Genomic DNA, 20,456 nt, shown 5'->3' on the forward strand with positions numbered 1-20,456 from the left:
GAGGAAACAGTTTCATGTTTCTCTCAAAAAAACCTCAGGGGACAAAGATTACTGCTGCAAAAACTTTAATGGTAGTAAAATCCTCTGGCTGCAGAACTTGTTTGTAACGAAGGTGTATTAACTGCGTAGGGACTTCAGCTGAAAAGTACTCTGCTATTTCACTGAAATCTAAGTTGCGAAATCCTTTTTTTCTCTCAAAAATCTCTGCCTCAGAAAACTTAATTTAGTGGTTACACATGGAGTTTGGCTATAAGACATTGTAGGCTGTGTGCTGGACTTGTCCTGATAACGCCCTGCTTTTAGGCCCTGACGGCTGAGCTCATCACTTGGCTATTGCAATATATACTGGAATTTAACTCTGATCATAAGTACATCACTTGATGCTAGTTTCTGAAACTAAAGTATTTCATAAGCAGTAGTGTTAGATGCTTGCTTGCTCCAAAGGATTCTCAGCTGGGAGAGAGCTGGGAAAGCTATTTGGAATCATCAGCTGCTTAATTTCATGTAATTCTTCATAAACTAGGCAAGAAGTTCTATGCAATTATGTTTTCCACTTTTGTGCTTAAAAGATTTCAGTGTGCTCTGTGCAAACATTGATTCAACCTCTGAACCTATTGATTTTTAACATGGAAGTTGGCATGTCTGTAAGTGTGCACAGGTGGTGGGATCAGGTTTCTGATGCAAAGGATCACAGGGGAGAATTCACTCCAGATTTATACAAAGCTGCAGCCTCTATCAGCATTCCTGCTGAAAACTTTGTTCACTGGAGCATTTGCAGAGAGTGAAGAAAAAGGGTCTTAATCTGTTTGAAAGTGTTTGCAGATGTAAGTAATTACTCGAGATTTGTGTCAGTATTTATACGTGGGGTTTTTATTATTCCAGGTCCAGTTCCTAAAGGTTTGAGGCCCAGAGATGATAATACAGACTTCTGCTTGTAGCTACTTTCTATAGTCTTCTGGCTACTCCTCTTTCAACAAGAAAAACACTGGGAAATTGTAATCCAATAGCATAAACAGGCTCAGCAACAAGTGAAAAAGTCTGCTGTGCAGAGGTTCAAAACAGATGAGACAGGCCTCACTGGGGAATATGAGAGGTGAAGCATAGCCCAGACTAATAAATTCTCCTCTATTGGCCCTGCGTGGGTCTGCTCAAGTATTTCAGCCCTGCATTTCTGGAGCTGAGAGTGCTGTGGTTTGGCAGAGCCAGCCAAAAGCAGCCCAGTTTATTAGCTTGGTCTTAGTACCAGTGGTGCCCAGAGTGGAAGCAGCATAAGGATCAAGAGCAGCTGCAGAGAACCAGGAATTAGTGAGGCTATGTGGTTGCAGTGACGGTCTGGAATGATCACCAGAGGAGAGGGGGGCCGACAGCAGGAGTCAGTGAGGCAGGGGAATATCACCAGGTTTCTCAAGCGAGGTTTAGTTACAGAAAGATACAGCAGAGCATGGGGCACTCTGGATGCTGCCCGGAGGCTGGCAGGGAAGCAAGATCATATTTGCAGCTGACTGAGGAGCAGGTTGGAGGAGCAAAGAAAAGATGTAAACTGGTTTCACTGCTGATCTTCAGACTAGATTTGTTTGGAACAAAAATCTTTTAAGGAAGGGGGGAAGTTTGTTTCCCATCCCAACTAAAAAAATCACAGGACAGTAATGGTCTCCCTATCCATATAAGATCAGGTTGTCCACATCCCTTACCATGCGGAGCTGAATTTTGTGCTTATTGAAACAAAATTCCCAATTTTCAAACAGCTGAAAGAAGACTGAAAGGTGTCCAAGCCATCAAAAGCGCCACTGGGATGTGTTAATGGGCCCCCTCAAATTACAGGACACAGTCTTGCCTTGATGAAAGAAGGAAGGTCATATTGCAAAGTGATTTTTTTTCCTTTAACTGCCTTGTCTAAAATACTGTTTTTAATGTATTTTCCTTCACCACAGAGGCGACGTGCAGTCTCAAAGGATGGCTGCTACTGCACTGCAACTCCAGCAGCTGGAGAGCCATTCAGACAGGACTGGAAGTCGTTGAGAGCCCGAAAAACCCTTGAGCATGACAATGCCAAGGTAACTTGATAGCAGCAAGCTGCATACAGGGCCTTATCAGTAGTTAAACACACTTCTGTGAACAGTGAAAATAAAGCTGTTCGGTCATGTAAATTAATTCAGTTAGATGCCTTGAAATGTGTGTTTAATGTGCAGCTTAGGAGGACTCAAGTAATTCTGGAAGCATATCAGGTTACTGGTATTTCTTTAAAACAGTGACCACGCATAATCTCATGAGTTCCATTAACAGGAGTCAGAGCCTCTCTGCTATGTGATAACCCAGTATTTGCAACTGGCTCTGTGCAGAGATGAACAGAGATGCTTTGTTAGCTCAAAATTTATGAGTCTGTGCTTTTGGCAGAGGGTCTCTCTGCCCTTACAGCTCTGGAGCTTGAAGTAGCTGTGTTACACTGCATGATGACAGGCATGAAATTCTTACTTAGCAGCAGATCTGTGGTGCTATTAAATTTAAAATTTAAAACTTAAAACATCGTAACAGAAAAACTACAGTCTCAGTGGATGGGGAATCCACCAAAGACTGCAAATCAAGAGCTATTAGGGCAACTGTAGTGCAAAACTTCAATGATTAGAAATTTTAATGCTCTCAGACTGTAAAGAACATTTATTTGGGGAAATACACCCTTTTTCCTACTAATCCAGCCCCCACTTTTACTCATATTTGCCTCTTGGGATATTTTAGCACTTCCAGTTATCAAAAACTAGAATCAAGGAGAGACCACCTTGAGACTCACAGAACTTTTCCTTCCTGCAAGGAAATTTCCAAACCAGAATTTCCTGCTGAAAGTTCTGAACCAATCATCTGTGTGTTATCGCTAAATTACCCTACAAACTGGGCACTCTCGTGGCAGGGGCTTTCTCACGTGTCCGTGTAAAGCTTAACTTAACACGGACTCATATTCCAACTGGACATGCAGTTTTCTGAGAACATTGTAAACCATGAAAAAATCGCTTTTTCTCTCTAAAACAGAAGCCTGGTTGTGCTTCTAGCAACGCGAGGCGCAGCTCCGGCACCGACTTTGCAGGTGTCAAGGTCCAGCAAGCGCCAAAGAAGAGTTACGGGCAGCCATTGAGAGGTAAGTCTGCCCTAGCGAGTAGCTCTGGTGAGGAGGGAGAGTCCCAGGCGGCCGAGGAAACTCCCCCTCCGCGATAGGGCGCGGTGAGTAAGCGCGGCGGGGGCGCACCTGGCGGGCCGAGCGGGCGGCGGGGCGGCAGTGCCCGGCTGTGAGGGCAGGCGGGGGCCGGGCGGCACGGGAGGAGCGGCACGGAAGGAGCGGGGAGAGCGGCGGGCGACAGCCCCGTCCCGGAGCAGCTCCGGCGGGCAGAGGGGCGGCGGCGGCGCCCTCCAGGCAGGTACCGGGCCGGGCAGCGGGGGGCCAGGGCGCGACCGGGGGCCGCGGGGAGGGCAGCGCGGGTGCGGGCAGGGCAGGTGCGGGCTGCAGGAGCTGCCCCGGCGGAGGCGGCCGTGTGCGGCCGGGCGTCTCTGCTTCCTATCGAGCGGCAGGCTTTGGGAAATCTAGGCAGGTAGAAAAGTAGTAACTGTGTTGAAGTACTGGGGCATTAAATCTTCATATAAATTAGGTCCGAGGTTCAGTTGTACCTAGAACAGTTTTTGCTGTGTGAAAATGGCCTTGTAAAATTTAAATGTTCTGTGTGAATTAACAGCTAAGTGTTGTGACAGGCCAGCAGTAGCTAATTAGATCATCTTCTTTAGGAACACTTCAAGTAATTAGAGATATGGTTTAGCCAAAACTCCAAAGGAAGTTGTGAATATAGCTAGACAGTTTCCCTCTGTATGGGATGAAATTAGCATCTGAAAACACATTATATTTACTGAAGTTGTATCCTGCTGTATCCAAGAGCACTGCTAAAGCAGCAGGTATAACTGTAAGCCGTTTCAAGCTGTTCTGTTCACTGTTGTTGAATGCATACCATGAAGCTGGATTCCTGGCTGTTTCACATCACTCTGGTTATTAAACAGCAGTCTGAAATAAATGCCATCTTTAATTAAGCTGTCTTGCAACTCTCCTTTGATGTGGAAACATGCACGATGTCTCATGTGATGCATTTCTCTAGATAAGAATGTTTTCATACTGGTCGATATTATGACCATTCCTACAATGCACACTTCCAGTCAGTGCTGCTGTAATTGTGCAGGAGAAGAACAAGATCTCAGGATGTCCATTGGGCCACAGCTGTCAAGTGCCTTCCCATCTAAACGATCCTGTGAGCACCCACACCTTGGAGCTGGACCCTTGCAGTCCTAACCCTCAGTTTCTGATCTCAGCAGGCTCAGGTTTTTCCCAGTGATACTTGCTGAATGCATTGAGTTTTGCTGCTTTATGTGCCTTTAGTTTTTACAGTGTTGCTTAGTTGGGTGTCCAAGCTGTCCCGGCATCCAGAAGCGAGGTGTACCTTGATAAGTTATTCTTGGAGAGCCCAAGTGTCTTTAGATTACATATCAGGGGATCAGGACTACTTAAAAACCATGCAGGGGAATACATTGCCATGCTTTTTTCCCCCCTGTTCCTGTTCTTTTCAGGTTTTGTGTATAGCTGTTAGACAGATGTGAAGAATTAAGTTCTGAATTTGCATCTTTCGTTTCTCAAGAGAGTGCTAGACCCATAAACCTTTGTGCTGTTCTGGGCTGGTGGTCTCTGGCTTCTTACTTATGAAACTGTTTCACCTTGCTTTCATTGTGTTCATTAGGTGAGCTGTAATCTTACAACTCGGTGGCTAGGGCATGAATCCAGGAGTGGGGAAGTTTAATTTCTAGTCTTTTTTCCAACTGTATGCTAAATATTAAAATATATATTTGCAGAATACATGTGGTTAAGCAATATTTAATTTCAAGAGAATATATTTATTACTAAAGTGTCCCTTGATTCTTGCCAATACTTATAAAATGACACCTACATAAAAATGCTGCACCCAGAGGGTATGTTGGACTCCACAAATGTCACATGAATTCCACTGCCCTCCCCTGCATTTAATTGAGATGATGGATCCCCAGGTGATTCATTCCTCTTTATTCTTATGCTGTGGAAAGAATGAATGTGGGCAGGATTGTTCAGTCAGTCATGTGTGTAGGCTGTTAATTTACAATGTTGGAAAAAAAGTTTAGGCACTGGTCTCTTTTTCTTTGTCCTAAACCTCAGACTTAGTTGTTTTGCTTGTTTGTTTTGTCACTTGTTTAGTATCTGCTGGTTTGCTTTTCACTCAGCCTCCGTTGATCGTGTTCGTGGGTGGGTTTCAGTTGTAAGTTACTCTAAGTGCACTCCCCAGAATTGGGGCTTGGCTGTGAAACGGGCAGTCCTGCTCTGTCCCCCATTTTCCCCACTGCATTCTGACCCCACCTTGTGCAGTCTACCACAGGAGAGTTGGAAAACTGCTTTTTTTTTTTTTTTTTTAAGGAAAAAAAAAGGTTTGTTTATTTTGGTCATTTAATTTTGTATCTAATCAGTGAGCTGGGCCAACTCACTGTGCAGCTGCATGTTTACTGGGCCCTACAGGAATGGCTATTGGCAAGGCAGAGTTGAACAGCCCCTCCAGTAGCAGCCAGCCCTTTAAGCAAGTTTGGGACAGGCAGATGCAGCATGTATGGTGGGCAGAGCCAGAGGACCTGCCTTATCAGGACAGCCTCAACTAGGAAGTCAGGCTTTGGCTAGCTTAGGCCATCTGTCTTCATGTCTATCCTACCTGCTGTGGCTTATACCAGAAGTACACTTTGGTGGAACACTGAAATTTTTTGCTTGATTAAGATGCTACTTACTTCATTTGGTGAATTTTATGTGATGCATATCCTGACGTATTGCTCCCCTCTCTGGACTCTTGTTTAATTTTATGAAAGAATGGCTTTGTTTACTCCGATTTGTTATCTCCCAAGATACCTTAAATCTGGTAAATATTCTCTCTCATCTAAGTAGGACAACATCCAATCTCTGTCAGCAGAGAACTTAAGATCTCATCTCTTTAAAGTGAAAGGCAGAGCAAGCTCTGACTTGAAGCAGAACAGTCTCTGAGTTAAGCCATGTTGTCATTCTATTTAGTAATGCTGCTCAGGCTCCATCAGAAAGATTGCTTATGCAGAGAGAAGTTAGGTTGATAGCGTTTTGCAGCCAGGATGGATCTTCACATCTAAACTGAGAAGCCTTGTGGGAAGAGGTTCAGAACCTGGGTTTTCTTGAGCTTCTCTGTGTTCCATTAAATTTTTTTGATGATCTTAATCCATCAAACCATGCAGAATTAGTGAGGATACTTGTCTTAAGCTTAGTATTTGTTTGCCTGTCATTGTAGCTGAAGTTGGCACTAATTCACTGCCAAAAGAAAATTATGTCGTCAATCTGATGCTTATCTTTCCTGTAAATTGTATTCTGGTGATTTTGTTTTGAATCTTTGTTTTCCAGTGATCTAATAGCCAGACTTAAATGTGAGAAAACAGATAATTAGGTCGCAAATTAAGGCTATTGATGGTCTTGAAGGCTAATGGAGGCCTTGTGGTCACTGCAATGGCCTGAAGAGTGAGTTCTGGAGATGCTCTTTTGGTGATTAAAGCAGCTTTGAAATCCAAAAAAAGCAGTCTAGAAGGACCGTGTCCCAATGACTGAAACCTCCATGGCACTCCATTAATTTAGCACCTATGCTTTGGAGCCTGGAAGCTGGAGGTGGACTGGTGCGGGGTGCTGCAGCCTGGGCGGGGGGGCCTGGCTCCCGGCGCAGCTCCCCTGGGCACCGCGCTGGGCCCCGGAGCCCCTGCGGCCTCATCCACAGAGTGTGCTGGGGGTACAGGGATGCACACGTGTAGTGCCTCAGCTTTGGCTGAAGCATGGAGAGCCGAAGGCTGCCTGGCTTTTGTGGGACAGCCTCATCATCAGAGGTGTGGGAGGGCCCCTTCTTCCCACAGGAATGCAACCCCTCTCTCCCGCAGAGCGCTCATGCCTCTGGGCATGTGGCTTTGCCCACCCTGCTTGTTGAAGCTGGGTCAGGTGGTTCATGTGGCCAGAGATGGCCCAGCCCTTGACCAGGGCTTGACAGGGGCTGGAGAGGGCAGAGAAATGGGGAGGCTGTGGCAGAATTCTCTTCATAAAGTTCAGGCCTGCAGTCAGTCCGCTGTGCGTGTACGTCTTCCAATACGTAAAGTGCCTGCCATGCAGAGAGGAGGGTTAGTCAGGACAAGGGTTGAAAGTCACTTGAGCAGTGCCTTTGTGCTTAGTGGTCAACTGATACAAAAGCAAGTTGTGTCTCCTGTTTCTGAAAGAAATTCTGTTGTTTAGCACTCCTAAGTGACAACAAAACATTATCAAGACCAGTTTCATTTTGCAATAGGGGGAAATTCTAAAACTTTTAATTCTGTGTTGGGTTTGTTGGGGTTTTTTTCTCCATGATTTACTTTTGCAGAAGGGAGTTCTTGGCCTCTAGATTGGGAACTATCTGATTTTCCCGTTTCAGGTTCTCTGTCTTCCCAGTAGTGACCAGAGTTGCAAAAAAATTTCTTCCATGAAGTCTTAATAAAACACAGAACATCTGCCTAAATTACTCTGGCTTTCATTCTGTTCAGTGGTACACGTACTTCCAGATCTAGTTTCACCAATGTGTGAAATCATGGGCCCAAAATCTCTTTGGAAGAGTGTTGATTTAAACTCAGTAAGATTTTTAAAAACTCCATACATTTATGGTGTAGCTGTAGTTCACTGTGTTGTTAAACAATTCTGTCCTAAGGGAAAACAGGGAATGGTAGCTTCATGCTGCCAACTTCTGCTCTCAGGACCTCTGCCTTCTCAGAAGGGAGCAGAGCCCCAACACCATGTCCCAGAGTTGTAGCAGCATTTGGCCAATAATGACTGGAATCTTAGATACTGCCATTAAATTGAGACAGTTTTGATTTCTGCTGTTTTCTCCCAGTGTCTGAGCAAACTCCTTGAAAAATGCCTCTGTTACACAGTGCCTGGTTACCACTCATCTGCCTGGGCAGCTGCCAGCAACTCCAGCCAGTACAGCTCTCCAGGAGGCACTGCTGGGGCTGTTAAAGCAGTTCTGGGTCCCTGGTCTGGGTGGATTTAATGCAAAAAGTAATGAATAGTTGTACTTTATAAAGGCAGTATCCTTCTGGACTTTTATTTCAGTGTGTGTTTAGGCAGCTTCCTGAGCTCAGTACACATGCCCTGCAGAGCCATACTCCCACTCTGGTTTGGATTTGAATTAATTAAGATCAGTTCCCATTTCCTGTTCTTGATTCATTCATTTAACCTGTTTTCATATATGAAGTGTACTTGAATCACCTTTCCTTTCTTAGTCTCAGACATAGTTTTTTAACTTTCATTTATACAGCTTATATGTTTGCTTCCTCTCACCACTGTGTAACTGGTTTGACAGTGACAGTATGGAGCAGAGCTGCTGAACAGGGAATCCTCACCCACTGGAAACTCCAAAATTGACAGGCTTTTTGTTTTCATCATGAAACAGGATAATAATTATGTGCAAAATAACTATTAAAAAACTGCTTCACCTAAAACAATGCAACAGATGTGTACGTGCATGTATATGTAAAGAAATAGTCCATCTTTGCTCTTGTGAAACTATTTTTCCATGCAAAACTGCTTGGGTTTCCTTCTTTTCTTTTTTTTTCCCCCCCCCAAATATACAGGAAAAGCCATTTGCATTAGCTGTCTGGATGTTATATGTGTACCCATGTGTTTTCTGTATGGCTCTGTGGTCATGGCAGTGGCTGAGAAGTCCTGAATGCCATTTAATGCTCTTTTTCAGTGTTGCATTGAGCTGGTTTCCAAGGGCCATCTTTTCAAAACTAGACACATTTAGCCATGTTAGGGAACTCCACAGGCAGATGCTCTTGCCTAAAATACCTTCTTCTTGGCTGTCCTGTTGAAAAATGAATCCAGATGTTTCCAGTTTTCTTTGGTATCAGAGCTATAGAAGGACTGCTGACAGTTCTATTTTCGTGGCTTCTTGGCATTAACGGCAGAAAGAGAAAAAAATTTGATTAAAACCTGACACAGAATACATAAAGAAAGCCTTAAGTTTTAAGTTAGATTGTAAAGTAACAATTGGTGATGTGATTTGTTCCTAATCTGCTTAGAGCAAAGGACTTATGTTGAATTCTTTCCATGTTCTCATCAAAAGCCAAGTTCTTTTAACAGATATTTTAGTCTCTTCAGCTTTCTTTTCTGGTGTCCTGACTTCAACTCTTGCTTTGCTGTTTTCCATCTGAATCCAGAAAGGTCTGCAGTCCAACATAATGGATTTATTCTTTTGTGTTTACTGCCCCAATACATACAATATTGTACATTCTTGTCCAAGTCAGTGAATTTATCTTCAGTTCACAGGAACAGTGTTGTCAGATCAGTAATTGGGTGAATTGGTTACTTGCCTAATGCAGCATTAGGAAGAAACATGATATCAACTTTTACAGCCCAGAGCACAGGGGATTCAGCACATTAAAATCCCAAGTTTTAAGCTTTATCATGGGATAGATTTATAATGTTTCTTTCTTAATTCAAATATAAATCTCACACAAGAAAAACTGGATCAGATTTATGGAAATTTTTCTTTTGGCCCTTGTAAATTATATTATTAATGTTTTGTATACTGGGGTAGGATGGGATTAAATCTGTATTTAAGGGCTGCAGGTGCAAGGCTATCATGCTGAAGCAGAGTCAGGGTGTCCCTGGGGTCCGTGTCAGAAGGACAACTTTGGATCCTGTACTCATGCCAGGGTTTGTTCCCCTTCTCCAAGGGGTGCCTGAAAAGCAGAAGCAGTTGTTCCTGTAGCACAATAGCTCAAGCACACACACCTGCTCAGCTTTATTTTTCTTCGGGGAAGTAGGCAGGAGCAGTTAGTTCTTCTTTGTGATGTACTGTGGTGCTCTGTGCCTGGGCTGCGTGTGCAGATGTGCTGAAAGCCATTTGGCCTCCTCCGGGCTGGAGCCCTGGGAAGAAGCAGCTGCTGAGCTGAATGAGACCACAGCTAGATTGCACAAGTGATCTTTAGGGTTCAGCTCAGGGCCTGCATGAGGAGAGACATAAATTAGATCATCTTTGTCTGGGCAGAGAAGCTGGAGGGAGGAGGGAAAGCTGGAGTGGGACATGGCATGTTCTCTCAAAACTGCATGTGGGAAGATGTGGCTGCTCCAGGAGAAGTTTCTGCCTTGGTACAGTTAGAGCTAGACCTCATTGGCAGGAGAACATGCGGAGCAGCTCTTGGGCTCACAGTGAGTTCTGCTGTTACTGCTGTCAGAACACCCAAGCTAAGAACTGGTCTCTGAGGTGCTTTCCTTTCCCTCAAAAGAAGCTTGCTGAAGTTAAATAATATTTTTGTATAGTTGTCACATCCTGACTGACAGCAGTGACATATTAAGCACTCCTGCTGATTACAAGAGTTTTAAACTTTACCTGCAACTGTTACCTGTAGGAGAGCCCAGCAAACAGTATCTTACCTGAATGCTATGGCAGTCACCAAAGGGAGTGCGGAGATGCTGTCTGCAGGCTCCCACCTTCCTCCTTCACTTGCTCAAAATACAGTCAGAAGAATGCAGAGCCAGGGGTGGACTGGTAACAATTTGGAATGTCAATACAATGCTCTGAGAGCAAGAGCAGTCTTGCCCTTTCAAGTGTTAATTAATGAAATATTTTCTCACCTTAGATTATCCTGTGATATTGTTGAGTCTGAGGTGGATAGTTCCTGGAGATAAAGTATTGGTAGTGAAGGAATAGCTGTTGGAGTACTTTCTGAAATAAAAACATGTCTTTCTGCTGAAGTTGCTTAGTGTAGTGCAAGCGTAACTGGTTGAAATCCAGTGGTGTCAGAAGCTGAGGGGAGTGGGACAAGGGCTCATAATGGGTCTTCTGGCCTTCTAAAGAAAAATTCTGCTTTGGCAAACTGTGAATGAGAGGAGGTTGCAGCATAGGACTATGACAGTTCAGACCCATGATCTATTCCATTCAGTTTCCTGTTTTTGTGATCAGTGAGAGGAACCCGTAAAACTTTCCCTGGTGGGCTGCTGTGTCATCATTTACCAGCATGGGAAGGTGCTTCCTGTGCCTGGGCAGTTGGTGGTTTGTTTGCATCATGGAGTGTCACTTTACCATCTATTTCTGTTACCCGATTCAACTGCATAACTGCTTAAGCAACGCTGGGAGCCTCTGTGCCCCAGGAAAGCTGTGCAGTGGTCTGTCATAAAATCCCCATCAGCTAAACTAGGTTAACGATGAATGGTCTTCTCTTCAGCTTTAAATATGTAATTGCACTCTTTGTTTCATTTGCTGTACTGGGAGAGTTTTGTATTTCTTCACTATGTTTCTGTTGAAGTGTTTGTAAGGTATCTTTCACAGGAATGCCCTTCTTGGTTGTGTCCTTCAAAAGCGTTCTCATAACTTCTCTTTTTCTGTTGTGTTATTTCAGCATCTTCTTTGTGATCCACTGTTTTCAGGGTGAAATCCCTTTTTCTTTCCAGTAACAAAAAAGAGAAAGCCTCACATTATTTTAATTTTCTTGGAAGGCAGAAGTGGAATAATATCTGCATGCAAATTTCCAGAGTTTTCATGCTCTTCCAAGAGTTGTGGCTCTAAACAGAGGAGGGTGTATGTACACACACCCCCACCCACAAGTTACTGCAAATATCACTGTTGTGGGGTTCTTCCAGAAACAGATATAGAAAGGAGCTTCTTATCATGCACGTGGTAGGTGTGTGTTGGCATGACATTTTTTGTTTCCTTTTTTTTATTCCTGCAGACAACCTGCTACTGCTGAAGTTTATAATGAATGGGAACAAAAGCTGTGTCCTCTCTTTCCACATGCTCAGATCCACTTGAAGTACCTGTCTCTCCTGTGTGGGTGGTACAAGTCAGACCTGCCTACAGTCCCCAAAAAAATAGTTGTTTTTTTTTAAACCGTGGGCTTTATGTCTTTGGTGAGTGTATGTAGGTACGTGTGCTCTCCTTGCTGCTATAGTAGCAAAATACCTGGCGGCAAATGTCTCAAAACCATTTAGCTGTTTTACTAGTGTTGGCCAGTTTTGAGATATGGTGGTCACCAGCCATCCCTCTTCAGCTGAAGAACTGTGCTGAGAGGGGTGCACAGCTCCCAGATGCTCTCCCCTAGAAGCAAAACCACAAAACAGCTGGCTGTGGAAGTTAAGCCTTCGGCAGCATCTGCACCATCAAAAGATAATCCATCTGACCTGCACCAGAAACAGCTTTTGCTGCGCTGTGCTTCTGTTAAACATCTGGAGACCTGAGCTGGTGCTGTTCTGCTCTCTGAAGGATTTATATGACTGAGATTGACTGCATCTTCTGGATCCAAAAGGCAGAAAGTCATAGGGTGGCAAACAGGTAGCATAAGAGGTATCATTAATGGGGTGTTTGGCTGAGGTGTGAACTAGCAAGCTTGAGCTCACTTTCTCCAGAGTGCAGATCCTCAGATGTTGCGAAGTGTCCTGGCTCTGCTGGGGCTCCTGGAGTTGTAGACGCTTATGTCATTCGAAGATCTGGCCCAAATGCTTTATAACAACTGATGCTCCCTATTTCCGGATATTTTGTTTAACACATCCTGCTGTGTGAGAACTTACTGTTACTAGAATTTTGCTGTGGTACGTTTCTAAAATGCAGATCTGAGAATGCGTTGTATACATTTATGACTGGCAATAAATCTCAAAATGTTTGAAGCCACTGGTTTAGCCAGCTTTCCCTGTTTGAGAACAGCTATTTCACCTTTGTTTCTATTGTGTGGTTATAAATGTGTTACCTGTTCAACTCCTATGGAGCAGTGCTGTGACTAAATGCAGTAAAATTCATTGGCAGCCTGCAGTCTTGTTGCAAAACACACCCTTTCGTCCTAAGGCAGTAAAGACCTGACATTTCTTTTCAGACTACTTTCAGCTTTTAATATTTAACATTGCAATCATCCGTTTTCTATCATGTTCTTTTTATTTAATGAGTTGTTGAAAATATTTACTTTCTTCTCCAAACATCTCTGTCTTGAAATGGTTCTGGAGGCATCTGGAACTAGAGTCTTTGATACTCTGTTTATCTGATTTTAGCTCGGTCAGAATTTCTATCAGAGGAATCTGGAAATCATTAAGATAATTTATGTTTTCCATCTAAACCCATTAAAATAATAGTGATTATAATTCTCTAGGCTCAGTGTATGTGTGTGGTTAGGTTTTAAACTGTCATTTCCAGGATGTTCTAATAAGGTTGGCTCTCTTTTTGCCTTAGTGTGGAAGTCCTTTGGCTGAGTTACATTTGCTTATCTTACTTTGGCTTTATACTGGGAAGAGAGGAATGAAATGGCTTACTGAATTTGGTGAAAAACACCAAGAAAGAGAGAATTCTACGCGAGAGTGACAAGATCTGTGTTCAGTTCCCTCTTCTTCAACTTCAGTCTTCAAACTGATTTCTCTATCTCTGTTTTTTGTCTGAAAATGAGGGATAATTCTCTTTCTCCCTATCCTTTTGTCAGTTTAGAATCTCAGAAGTGGAGGATGTCCTTGTTATGTGCATATTGCCTAACAAAAACTGACCCCAAAAAGTAGAGATAGTGTCAAGGAGTCTTAACTTCTTGTTAAAATGGATGACATTGCTGCGAAGTCAGTATTTCTTTGTGATTTGGTGGTGCACCTAACGAATGTCTCTATAGTTCTGGTTTATTTTATGCATATAGTCCCAGATAAATTCATGTTAGTACAACCTTTTAACAACTGTTAAATTATATACTGAGGATTTTTGGGTAGCCAGCACCAGCAAAAGGATCTGGCATGTGGGATAAGTTTAACCTTTGATAGAAATGTCAGCTTCTGTCAAGGTCATGAAATACTTGCTTAGTCTTGTACAATGTTTTTCTGCATTTTCAGTTAATAAAATATACAACAGAACCTGCTAAATTTCTTTCTCTCCCACATGGTTAAGAGAAAACTTTTGCATGCAGTGAAAGTTGTATAAATAACTGTAGGCAGCTTGGAAAGTACAGATACAAGAAAATATATTAACTGGGAGTCAAGCCATCTAATTTACTGCCAGGATTGCTCAAACAAACAAAAAAATCCCCAGTATTTATCACTGTAGCTTAATTAAGTGAATTTAAACTTTTAAAAGTAATTGAGGCCATCCACGTTGGGATTCCATGAACAAAGCAAAGTGCTCTAAGCAGAACAGGGGAGCACTGTGTCCACATGGCCTGTCTCTCAGCAAATGCTGTCATTTTTTTAATGATGTGGCTGTGGTGTAAGTCGAGGGACCCAAGGGCAAGTTTTGTCACTGAAACCATTACATTTCTAAGCTTAAAGAAAGGGTAAATAGTATTCTAGTCTCTTACTCATGGAACTTTCTTCTCAAACTCATATAATTAAGCTAAAACTGAAATGGAGGCTCTAAGATATGTGTCTATATACTTTGGCATTCACTATTGATATTGCCTTGCTAAAGAACAATCTGTAATCCTTACTCTTCTTTACAGTAGGCAGTGATGAATTGCATTATATTTGTCTTCAGATAGAAGAACAATGTATGAACATTTGCATACTGATAAATGGGGAAGAAAGATAATGGTTAAAGAGTATCACAGCTGACTTGGCATTACTGTGAAAAACATGGTCTTTTTTAATGATAGAAGAACAGAAGGTGTAGAACTGCATTATTACTGTTTTCCTCATTACCCGTATGAAGCCCTTTCTTTCTAGGTAAGGCACTCACCCCCTGTGAAGGAAAGGCAGCTGCTTGTGACAGATGATTTCCATTTGTTTATTTGCTCACATTAATGGTTCCAGCTAAACAATTCACTACCATTAACTGAATTTTCTCTGATGCAGAAAAACAAATTTTTCCACTTTATGTAGCTAGAAAGTAGGGCAGTACTAGCATTTTGGTTTCTTCACCAGCAGTAGCGAATAAATTCAATCTGGACATTTTGAGATAAAAGTCTGTTTTGCCTGTGCAAACTGCCACTGAGGCTTAGATACCATTGTTGCAAAGCTTAGAGCAAACAGAGCAGCTGTTTCAGTCCAGTTTAAACATGGTGAACAAGAGTGAAGCATATTAACTCCAGCTGTGTACTGATAACAGCTGGGAAGGAAAATCACTGCAAGGGAACCCAAAGTAAATTAGCAGCCTTAGCTATCATGAGTGTGCCTCCAAGGGAGGAGCAGCAGTGAAAATCTGATCCTTAGAACCATGGAGAATTTAATGAGAAATTCCCATGCCTCCTTTTGTGCTTCTGTGAAAATGCAGAGCAGGTTCTGGAGCTGGTGGCATTGCCTCTGAAGATTTTTGATGCAGATCTCATGTTGTACTTACGCTCATGGGCAATTTTAAGATGAAGGCAAGTACTGAGAGGGATTCTGCACAGAGTAATGGTGTCTGAGTTAGGTGAATGTCCATGGTGTAGTATCTCCACCTGACGTCTGCAAAATTTTGAGGAGCTTTTAATGAAAGAAAGATTTGGGGGACATTATAGTTATTTCCATAGAATTTGTGTGTTTCTCTAGCTGTCTTTTAATATACAAAGAAAATTACAGCACTGTTCAAGCTGCAGGTGGGAATGGTTTCTGTGTTGGAGCACAGATGCTTTCAGAAATTTCTTGCATTTGAAGTAACTCATAACAAACATGTCCATTTTTCATTTTTTGGTAAAATTGCATATTTTCTCTGTGCTTCCCCCCCCTATCCTACTTGTTGTCTTCCCCATCCCTTCAACCTATGTTCACGTTCTGTTTGGCATCTTCTAACCTTCGTGGAGTTAGAATTGTGTCCTGGATGTGTTCTACCTTGTGTATTTTAAGCAGATGTAAAAGGACTAGACTTAGCTAAAGTTTTGGACAGGAGGCAACACAGCTGTCTGTGTCCCTCTGAAAAGAGAACATAAGGATATGAATAAAGACATTTAAATGAGGCCAGTTAGCATTGTCATAAAGTTCTTAAAACGTTGACCAGCTGTTAGAGACTTGTTCTCATTCTTTTGTAGATTACATGCCTCTTATTTTGCTGAAAGTCAGCATGCTCTATTTCTGTGTGCGCAGCAAACAATTATATAATAAACCAGGTCTTGAGTTTCATGTGTGTACAATTATGAGATAGCAGTAGTTTCTCAAAGAAGGCAGTTTTGGCATCATTCATAAAGCCTGTTTTCAAGTTAAAAGTATGGAGTATGTCGAGTGAAAAATGTAAACACATATAGATGTATGTGAAAATAGTAGGGGGGGTGAAAGAGGATAGGAGAAACATGAACAAGGGAAACAGAATTAAAAACACATCTTGCAAATGACTTGACAATACCATGTCAAAACAGCTGTAAAGCTGAGCAAACTCTAAAGCCCAGTGGCACACACAAGTATGAGAATTTTAGGGTTTCCAAAAGACAGGGATCTGTCTGAGTGGATCACTGGAAGTATTTGAATGCCATATGTTAAAATTATCTCTTTCCTTGTGCTTTTATATAAAAATGATCAGTCTCAGTGAGAGAAATCTGATGGCTCTAATACTTTTATGAAGTAACTTTCTGACTGATCCTGTGTCCAAAAAGCAATTGCATATTAAATAGCTGATAATACTGCATTCTGATTTCAGTTACTCCCATCTACTGTGGTTTGTTTTATTGTGTTTTTCAGGTATGATAGCTGCACTGGATCACTGATTGAGGTCCCCTCTAAATTATAACACTGACAACAATGGCAACAGAATGTATAAAAACCTGCTGTAAATGGTGTTTCTGCATGAACAAGGAAAGTAAGTGAGTTCTGACATAATGAGGATTTAAGAAAAGTTTCGCTGTTTTCTTAGATTTCCCATTAATAAAGTGACCGTGTTAACCCTGATAAACTTGATTTCTCTTACAACATCCAAAATTCTTTCAGTACCTCCACTTGGAGATTGAACACATGCTTGTTAGTGTTATGAATTGGAACTGAGAAATAACACTTCTCTGAAGTCTGCTCTTTGCAGTCTAGAATACTGTCCAAAAAAGCCAGCTTTTTTACCCAAGGCTGTGTAAAGGTCTTATATCTTTCAGACTCTCAGAAATTCAACACGGTTTTTTTTTCCTTTTTTTTTTTCTTTTTTTCTTTTTTCTTTTTTTTTTTCTCTGTGGATATTTTAAACTCTGTTAGGATTTTCTTGGGTGTCTTATTTGTTCAAAGAACTCTTCTATGATACAAGTGTAGCTCTTGTGAAAATTCACTTAAAAGGAAGGTAGCTATAAATAAAGAAGCTTGGGCAACAAAGAGTTTGGATCAGGACAGGTGTCAGGAGGATGAATATCTTTTCCTGGTGCTAGTCCTGAATGCTGTAAAACTGAATGCTAGCAGCTGTTAAGTAATGTATCGAGCAGAGATATTATTAAATAAAAGAGATCTGTTCGTAGTATTGTTCAAAAATTAATGCACATGTGTGCTGTCTGTTTTTCTTGCTCTTTATTTTTAGCAGTTTCCATGGTGCAGGAATCTGAAGCAGTAGCTGCAAGCAAGCCAACTATTGTAGAGAAGCCTCCATTGTCTTCTGTGTCAGTGAAGCGTCAAGTTGGCTGTTCAGAGGATTATTTGCTTTCTAAACTGCCCCTGGATGGTCAGGAGGTACCATTTGTGGTCCCTCCATTCAAATTGGCTTATGTACAGCCAAAGAGCCTTCCTAGTATCTCACATACTGGAGGGATTAAAGGTAAAATACAGATGGTATTGCTGAAATAGTTGTTTAACTTTTGCTACTCCTTGAAAGTTGTCAAGTATTCCTACTGAAAACATATGTTTGCAGAACTTTTCTAGAAGCCTGGTCTTGTTTCAAAGAATCATAGATTATGCTGAGTTGGGACACACAAGGATCATCAAGTCCAACTCTTGGCCCTGAAAAGGACACCCCAAGAGTCACCATGTGCTTGAGAGCATTGTCCAATGCTTTTTTTGAACTCTGTCAGGCTGCTGCTGTGACCACTTCCCTGGGGAGCCTGGGAAGCTTGTTTCTTTTCTCTCTGGACACACAGAGAAGTTTTGGGAACTATGTCATCCCACTGTGAATCTCTGTGATGCTGCATGAATAAACTGAATGGGAGGATTGCACACCAGTGCTCATACTCAAAAGTAATGGAAGACACTTAAAGGAAATGGAATCTTTAGAAAGAATTTATTGGAGACAAGGAAAGACCTAACTTATCCCCAGCTTCCAGATCATTCAAGTAAAAGGAGGAGGGTGTTCTGGTTTTCATGGTTAATATTCTGGTATGTTTTAACATACTAACACATCTTGCTTTTCAAATTTTGCCAATAGATGGCTTGTGCTACTACTTGGCTGAATTTTTTGTCCCTACTATTTCCTGCTCTTTTTGCTGCTTTTTGGAGGCCAGGGGGCACAGATCCCCGGATATGAGGTTTCATATGATACTATTAATTTTTTGCTTTACAGCAGTCTTGTGCTTCAACCTCTGTTACTGCCATACTCAAACTGCCAAAATGAGGTATGTGCAATTTAGACAGGGTAGTGTTTTAAAAGAATAGGATCCTGTCCCACTAACGTGAGTTACAGAGCATATGCTATTGTTAGGCTCTTAGTCCTGCCAGGAGATGCATACAATTTGGTAAGGGAAAATTCTGGCACAGGGACATACCTTAACAGTTGTTTCCTCTAGAATTGCTTTGCCTCAAGGATATGATAAGCTGGTAGTACTTTCTTAGTTCCATGTAACTGTATTTCCTTTCTGAAGGTGAAAACCCTAATAACTGAAAGAAGTCAACCATATGTTGCATAATAACTAATGCAGTACTACCTAACTAACTTTTTTGCCTTTGTGTGGTTTTATTCCCACCCTTCCCTCTTGTCTCGGTTTTGAAAGACAGGTGTCTGCTAAGGAAGGCAGAGGCCCCCCTTGAAGTGGCAGATATAACCCCTTTTCCCTCCAAGTTATTATATTTTGAAATCAAGAGCCTTTAGGCGAAGATGTGGGAAATAGGAATAACAGTTCTTTACTATATATATATATGTATATAACCAGTCAAACAAAACAACAACAACTCTGGCAGTAACAGCAAACACAAACCCAGTGCCAGCCTTCTCGGCTGTCAGGCTATTTCCCCTCGGGTGCAGTTCCGCTCGCAGCCGGCAGGGGCGCTGGCGGCTCCCGGTGAGCAGGGCAGGTGCGATGGTTCCCCCGCGGCTGCAGGGGGCGCTCCGGAGCGAGCTCGGGAAACCCGCGGCTCTGGTGCCCTGGGATCCCGGGAGGGATGGAACAAAGGCTTCACAAACCCCTGGGCAGCCGATCCCGGACTCTCAGGAACAGCAGGCTGGAACGGCAGGGACGAACGCAAATCCCGGGTGGCAGACGAGATGTATCCAGATGGGAGAACCCCACGGAGGCCCAGGCAGGCAGGGTGAGCAGGGCTACAGCGTAGCGAAAGCTCGAAGCAGCAGCGGAGCAGGACAGCCACAGCTCGGTCTCCAGCAGGGCAGGGAAAAAGCGGCTTTTGGGGTCCCGGCGTTGCTTCCAGCAGGAAGAAAGAACGGCCAAAAAGAAAGCAGCAGCAGCTCCTTTCTCTGCAGCTTCTCTCTCCGGACGCTCAGAGCGAACTGTCCCCACACCCAGGTGTAGACAAAGGAGTAGCCAGGCCCGCCCCACTCCCCTTTTTGTCTTTCTTAAGTACAGCTATTTGTCCCCTAGCAACATGCATATGGGAGAAAATTCCTTTAACAGGAAAACCTAAGACTAAACTAAAACCCCAACATTATCCACCCCGAATTTTTTCCCATACTAACATGTTACATGAAACTTAACTTTTTTTTAACCATATAAATCTATGCATTACCCAAATTATATACAAATATACATGCTGATATTGATACAAGTGCAGAGCCATGGGTAGTTCACCCTAAAACAAGGTCCTCTTGAGGTAAGCATCGGGTCTCTCCATCCTTTTGCATCACCCACCAGGTGCAACCTGGTCCCTGAGCAAAAACAACCCCACGGATGGGTTTGTCTTTGCTCAAGGCAGACTTTACCCAAACAGTTTTTCCAAGCATACCTCTCATGTGCACCACTGGAACCTTATCTCCATCTGTTGTTTGTAGGGGTTCGGATTGGGCAGGGCCTGCTCGGCTGGTGGAGCCTCGAGTGTTAACTAACCAGGTGGCTCTTGCTAAATGCATCTCCCAGTTTTTGAAAGTCCCCCCACCCAGTGCCTTCAAGGTGGTTTTAAGCAGTCCATTACACCGCTCAACCTTCCCAGCTGCTGGTGCATGGTAAGGGATGTGGTACACCCACTCTATGCCATGTTCTCTAGCCCAGGTGTTTATAAGGCTGTTCTTGAAATGAGTCCCATTGTCAGACTCGATTCTCTCAGGGGTGCCATGCCTCCAAAGGACTTGCTTTTCCAGGCCCAGGATGGTGTTCCGGGCAGTAGCATGAGGCACAGGGTAGGTCTC

At 42.9% G+C, this 20,456-nt stretch overlaps 1 protein-coding gene across 5 annotated transcripts in view; it reads left to right on the forward strand.

Annotated features, from left to right (window-relative positions):
- Positions 1-1,992: 1,992 nt before the first annotated feature.
- Positions 1,993-20,456, forward strand: part of TC2N (tandem C2 domains, nuclear) — a 39,482-nt gene continuing 21,018 nt past the window's right edge. Inside the window, exons 1-4 of one of the 5 annotated variants that reach the window (XM_048308220.1) lie at positions 1,993-2,054; positions 3,022-3,127; positions 16,664-16,781; positions 17,475-17,708. In XM_048308220.1, coding sequence (XP_048164177.1) covers positions 16,724-16,781; positions 17,475-17,708 — 292 coding nt within the window. In that variant the 5' untranslated portion in view covers positions 1,993-2,054; positions 3,022-3,127; positions 16,664-16,723. Of the gene's footprint in view, positions 2,055-2,915; positions 3,128-3,294; positions 3,405-16,663; positions 16,782-17,474; positions 17,709-20,456 lie in introns of those variants that run through there. The other 4 variants (XM_048308217.1, XM_048308218.1, XM_048308216.1 and 1 more) reach the window with 4 other exon arrangements.

The sequence above is a fragment of the Corvus hawaiiensis genome, chromosome 6 (assembly GCF_020740725.1).
Source record: "Corvus hawaiiensis isolate bCorHaw1 chromosome 6, bCorHaw1.pri.cur, whole genome shotgun sequence".
Taxonomy (NCBI): Eukaryota; Metazoa; Chordata; class Aves; order Passeriformes; family Corvidae; genus Corvus; species Corvus hawaiiensis.